General features: G+C 33.4%; 1 protein-coding gene across 1 annotated transcript; it reads right to left on the bottom strand.

Annotated features, from left to right (window-relative positions):
* Nucleotides 1–2,693: 2,693 nt before the first annotated feature.
* Nucleotides 2,694–5,284, bottom strand: LOC145665734 (uncharacterized protein F54H12.2-like). The gene is made up of 2 exons (XM_081732875.1): nucleotides 3,589–5,284; nucleotides 2,694–2,912 (listed from the first exon to the last, which is right to left on the bottom strand). The coding sequence occupies exon 1, from the start codon at nucleotides 4,899–4,901 to the stop codon at nucleotides 3,591–3,593; it is 1,311 nt and encodes a 436-aa protein (XP_081589001.1). The 5' UTR covers nucleotides 4,902–5,284; the 3' UTR covers nucleotides 2,694–2,912; nucleotides 3,589–3,590.
* Between the last annotated feature and the right edge of the window lie 1,347 nt (nucleotides 5,285–6,631).

Raw genomic sequence — 6,631 nt, 5'->3', positions numbered from 1 at the left:
CACTTAGATGGAGTTGTCATTGTCAAAAAGAAAGAAAAAAAAATACAAAATAACTTGTTAGTAGTTGACAATAGACTTCTGCTACCCTTCATCACACTCCAAGGCATGCCGGGAGTGCAAGACTCAACATACTGAGTTTAAAATGAAATAATGAAGAGCAAACTGCCAAAAATAGCTATTCTATAAAGAATATATGGGTGAGAATTGCGATTCTATATACTAATATAACTATATCGGATCTGTCCAAGAATTGTTTATAAGTTAGAATTTACATTTAAAAATATATATTATGTACCAGTACCTTCTGGTAACCCTGGAGTAGATGTACCCCACTTGGGACGGCTGAGTCAGCGAAATTTGATCCTGTTTTCCTGGAATTGGGAGGCAAGTTTCGACAAGCCTTTAGTTGCTATGGTCATAGCCTTTTACGGCTACCAGAGAAGTGCGTGGGAAAATTTTGGTTTATTTGACCCCCCGTCACCCCCTACTCCTCTTTAGTTGCTATGTTCATAGCCTTTTACGGTTACCACAGAAGCCCGTGGGAAAATGTTGGTTTGCTGTTGCTATGCTCATAGTCTTGGACGCCCGCTAGATGTAGAAAACAAGATAAAACATGAATTTTCGTGTTCTTGTCGTTTATTGGTTAATAATTTGAATCCCCAAACCCCTCACCCCTCCTGCGAAGAGCGTAAGCGGAACGTATGTGCTTGTGTAGATCATTCTGTTAGCAGCTGTTGCAAAGGAAGAAACGTCAAAAATTTAAAGATGTCATCGTCAATGAGTTTATTAGATAAGCTTAATAAGCCATCAATGGTACCCTTTACAAAAATGCGAGATTTGGAGATTGGAGTACCATTTCGTATTGTAAACTGTGAGATAATTACAACGGTATATGGTAGGAAGGCCTGTGTGACATTTGAAGGAGGTGAAAAAGTGATTTTACCTGGACGTTGTACTGAAAAATTGGAAGCAGATAATGGTGCATTATTAACGTATTTACAAAGTGGGAATGTCTGTTTAATATATAAAGGAATGAAGATTAATGTATCTGGACGTAACATGCACGATCTTGAATTTACTGAACTGGTTTACTCATCGTAAGTGTATGATACCATGTACAAACAAGATGAAACATGAATTTTCCTCTTCGCCCCTCCTCTTCATGCATGCGCAGTCATCTGTATGCATAGTGTCGTTATTCTGTGCTGACCAGCGACTGGAGTAACATGTCTTTGAGTGCTTGTGCGTCAACTATGGATACCAAGAAAGAGTACTTGTTAAATGTTGAATATGGACTTAATTCAATGAAAACCAAATTAATTTGTATCGGACTGGATAGTGATACATTTGAACCAGTGATTCGTGTTGGCAAAGGACTTGTGTTTGGAGTGGAGTTAAATTTGGCAGAGTGGGAGAAACTTGTACATTTAACCCCATTTGTTACGGACTATTTAAATTCTCAAGTGGAAATTACATTTATAAAATCTCTTGGTCGAAAAAACGAACTGGTGGTACGAAAACTAATGGGTGAAAAATTAGTGATGTTAGAGAAGAAAGGAACACTTCATGCTCCTCGAAACACTGTGTACTTAACTTCAAGTGATTGGCTTTATTTCTTGGAAATATTACCGTGTATTGAACATGCTGTGAAAAACAGTAAAGTTTGTAGTGTTGTGCTACGTGAATATTTTGACTTGTGTACAGATACTATTCGTAATCATGTACAATTGCAGTGTCTTACATGCAGAGGACTTGCCGGAATCCATACCTGTGTAGATGAACAGAGTATTATTAATGGTATGAACATTAGTTTTCCAAGTGTCTCTCTTGATAAGAACAGTGATGTGAACATTGATGGTGAACGATTAAAATTGGAAATGAAAGTATTTTGCAAACAAAAACTCATAGATTCAATTATGGCTGATTTATTTGATAGTGTATCGACACAGCCATGGTGGGGGGAAACCGAAACTCAGCCTTCGGAGGGTATCAATGAAGTGAACGACTCTTCATAAAGAAGGAGAAATTGATTTGTTTTTTTCATGTATGCTAAAGAACGTAATATTAAATGTAATAAAAAATATATATAGTGAAAAGTGAAATGTTTTATTTGTGTGTGTGTTTTGTGTTCGTTTCATACACCTCAATATGATAGGATTTTAAAGTTTTTTATAAGAAAAAAATCCTAACATATTTTTTCCTCGTATATTATAAGTGATACGTATAATAATAATAATAATGAATTCAAATTCTTGAAATGAATGTTAAAATAAAAATTAGTATTTGAAATTATTATTATTATACAACATTGTCTTAAGTATGATAGGACTTTTTTTAATTTTTAAAAAGGGACTAAAATAATTAATATTAAAATTTTAAAAAACAAAAGTCCTATCATAATAATAATAATATTGAATTCACATACTTGATTTAATTTACGAAAGAATAACTGATTAAGTATTTGAATTCATTATTATTATTATGTAGCTATATGATTACATCATTGAATTAAAAATCAGTTTTAGAATCTTTTTTTTAAATTCTTTAATTCAATGACTTAAAAATATGTTTTATGATATGTGTATTTAATTACATAACTGATCATAAAACATATTTATTTATTAGGAAACGGAGAAAATAAGAAATAAAACATTTGTTTTCAAAGAGAAAAAATAATACAAAGTGTTTATTGTTGATGAAAATATTTACACAATTAAAACGACGGTAGGTATAGTACATTTTAAAAGAACGTTAGATTTTGTTTCCATTGTTCACGTGTTGATAACTTCACAACTGCCATATACTGTTCACTGATGATACTACTGCTGTTGATGTTGATGATGAAACGTAGATAGAAGTCAATCTTTACATTGAAGATGATGTCCATACACACGATGACGATCTTTTACTCTCTGAAATGAAAAAAAATTGAAAAACAAACTTAAAATTTATTTTATCTATAATCATGAACAAATAATAATACATACAAACACATTATAATAAAGAAGAAGAAGAAGAAGAAATGGCTACCTGCAATAATATGAAAAGAAAGTAATCAAAACAAACGAAGAAGAAGAATGAAGACATGGTTACCTGTAAAAGTAAATACAGCAAACGACGATCATTTTTTTCTGGAGTTGATGAGAAAGTGTAATGAAATTCATTTAAGGACTTTCCTTTAGCTTTGAAGCATAGGAAAAGATATGAATAATGCCCACATAGGGATGATTTTACACTTTGAATTTGTTTATTATTAAATGTATAAGAAGTGGAATTTCTACGTAGAAATTGAATATGATGCATTACATATGGAGGAAATCCAAATGTATCGAAGTAATGGGCACGGCCATCAGTATGAATATATACGGAAATCCAGTGTGTGCCAAGTTTGTTCGAGGGATCTGTATTTATGATGATAGCTGCAGGTAGTGGAACATGTGCTGGTAATTCATTGGCTGCATATACGCCAACGAAATGATTGTGAAATAAAGAATTTGTTTGCAAAGCATTCAATAAATCTAGTGTAGAGGACATCATGTATAAAAATGCAGACATGTACATATATGATATGATATTTAAATAACGTACCTTTAAAAATCCATGATGATGTTCCTCTGATGATCCACTTCTAAGAGAGATTGGAATTCTCCATACACAATGCAGGAGATAGGTGCTGGTAGAGGCTTCGTAAAATGAACTTCCAGACGAACACACCCATGACGTATAAGATTCCAATGCTGCACAGCGCTGGCTTCTCCATCTTGAGTAATGTCGAAAACAAAGATAGTGTATCCTTGAGGAAAGTCAAGGCGAGGAATATTGTTGCCATGATTGGAAAAGTGAATGCCTGATCCACAGAATAAGGTATGATATGAGGAAACATAGAGGTTGTTTTCGAAAATTGGTTGTAATGGTTTTGAAGGTACAGGTTTTCCATCAATGTATAGAGAGAAGAAATTGATGTCAAAATGTTTGAAATGAAATGGATTTGAAGTTATTGTTCCTGTATAGGCATCATTTTGTGTGAACGCCACAATCACACGAGTTGGTAATACTCCCATAAATAAATTATCAATTGTTTTTGATTGAAGATCCTTTGGAATGACGAACGACTTCATTTGCACTCTTGTGAGAGGATATTTGGCTGTTGTTGATTGTAGAAGCTTGTTATGTGCTAGTTTTATTGTAGGACTAACATTAATCTTTTTAATATGTAAAGCAGCGTCTAAAATGTTCACTTTAGCCTCAACAGACGCATCACTAGCGATGAGACAAAAGTTTGGCTTTGCAGGAATTAACTTGAGACGTAATTCTACTCCTTGGATTAAAAATTTATCTTGATTAAAAATATCACAATGAAGATGTCCAAGCATGTCGAATTTTGCACTTTTTTTTGTTAATTCATAACGTTGTTGAAATCCTTTATTACCACTAGATGTTGCATCCATATGTCCAGCAGTATCTTGAAACCAGAATGCACATTGAAGATGAGTATTTTTAGCAGAATCATCATAATTTAACAGTTTTTCAATGTATGATCGATATGGATGATTATGAGATGGAAATGAAATCAGTTTGTTATTTAAATACACTTCCACTTCACTGAACATAGAATTTAAAAAGTCATTAATAGGAGCCACAGCTTTATCACTTTCACCAAATGCTGATCCATCAGGCTTAACGATTTGAGCTTCGATGTAAAGAAGAGTATGTGGTAGATCTATGTATTCATCACTTGTTCCTGGGATGACAAACTCTATAGGAGCATTATCAGCTAGTGAACTGATTGGTTTGTATGTAACGACATGATTATCCAATATACTGGTTTGCGTTGGTTTTGTAGAAAAAATATCTAGTTCACTTTTTACACACTCGCAGGATTGATGATGTAAGAAAGCCATAATGGTGATGATTTAATCAAAGATATCGTGTGATAACTTCCTCTTCTTATAAGACTGATTTTTCTTTGTTTTCTGTGTACGTTTCCTCTTGCCCTTCTTCTTCTTGCGCTTGATGATGTGTAATGGTGAAGGGTTAAAGATGGAATGATGTGTAATTCTTCTTTTCCTTCGTTGATATCCAGATCCTAGCATAGATTTCAGTTTATTTTTTGCTTTGTCTTGCAAGACGGATCTCGCTTCACCCATTCGTTGATGAAAGGATTCGTTAATAGGTTGATTGTCGATGATGACATCAGTAATAACGTTTGCTCCAGATTTTAATAATTCCTTTCCTACTGTTTTAGCTCCTTGTTTTACTAGTGGCATGACAGAACGAAATAATCCTCCAAGGAAACTTCCAATACCATGTCCAACTTGATAAGGGGAGCCAACATAAACGTTTCCAGTTCCAGAAAGAGCTTGTTTTTGATAATATTGTAAATATGGATTATTCATATTTGTCGATGTTGACGCACTGGTCGAAAATGTAGTTTAACGCATACAGTTCCGAAAGTGAATGCCAGTGGAGAGCCTGTACTATCTCTTATATCTATTTTGATGTGTTCAAAATGCATCTTCTCTATAGGCACATAATGTGGAGGATTAAAAATTTCTATAACACTACTTCCAAATGTATGATTCACAGGATTCATATTTATGATACGTAATAATGGTGCTACTGTATCTCCAACAAATACAGATTGAATTATATCACAATACACATACATTGTAGATGGAAGTCCTAAACGTAAATTTGGAATGCTTTGGCCTTGTTGCATATCCTTTAAATCAACGCTTGGATCAAACCCCAACATCGCACTAACACTTGGTGATAATGCAACGTCTACATCTATGTCTTTATGAAGACGTCGTATAAAACAGGTATTACTCTCACGAGTATAAGAAATATGTAAATTTGTGAATCTGTTGTACGTATTTATTATCTTTATCAATTCTGATATGTCAGTGTAATAACGTACAGGAATAGTTATAAATTTCCATTCATCACTTTTTGCAGGTTTGTAAAAAATTTTATTATTTTCGTCATTAATATTTAATATTGAATGAGGATAATGAATTTCAACAATAGCCACTTCCCACTTTTCATGGAATTCCATTCTTTGATGAAGTTTCGTAGTGTATGATGTTAAGGTGTTGTCAGGAAAATATTCCATAGAACTATTACTGGGAAGCGTAACGTAAAAATCTCCATCAGGTTCCATTGTACTTCTCGATCTTCTTTACGGATGATGCAGGTATCCAGGAATCGAAAGAAGAAGGATATCCTTTCCAATGAACAAGATATTCTTTTCTGCTGCCTTTTCTTCTTGTACGTATGATTTTATCTATGTAAAATGTCTTTGATAACGTCACAGGTTGTAATTCCTCTCTGTAAAATAATCCATCCAGTGGTTCCTTGTTTAAATCTTCAATTTCATAAACAGGTGGATCTCTCGGTATTATCTTCTTCACTTTAAATATTTCCCAAGTCCAATTTTGCATATATCCTTTATCAAATGTACGTTTAGTTTTACTAATTCGTACTGTATCACCAATCTTAAGATGTTTTGAGAAATTTGGATTCTTCTTCTTCTTCTTCTTTATTTTATTATCATATTGATTATGCCATACTTGTAATAGGTTATTTTGAGAAACATTTGCAGGTGACATCTTTATGCTTGAATGATAAC

The sequence above is a fragment of the Thermobia domestica genome, chromosome 12, assembly GCF_964235325.1.
Source record: "Thermobia domestica chromosome 12, izTheDome1.hap1.1, whole genome shotgun sequence".
Lineage (NCBI taxonomy): Eukaryota > Metazoa > Arthropoda > Insecta > Zygentoma > Lepismatidae > Thermobia > Thermobia domestica.
This window is presented reverse-complemented; position numbering and strand designations above follow the sequence as displayed.

Excerpts from the sequence above, each read along its gene's own strand:
- LOC145665734 (XM_081732875.1), bottom strand. The coding sequence starts at position 4,901 with ATGGCTTTCTTACATCATCAATCCTGCGAGTGTGTAAAAAGTGAACTA.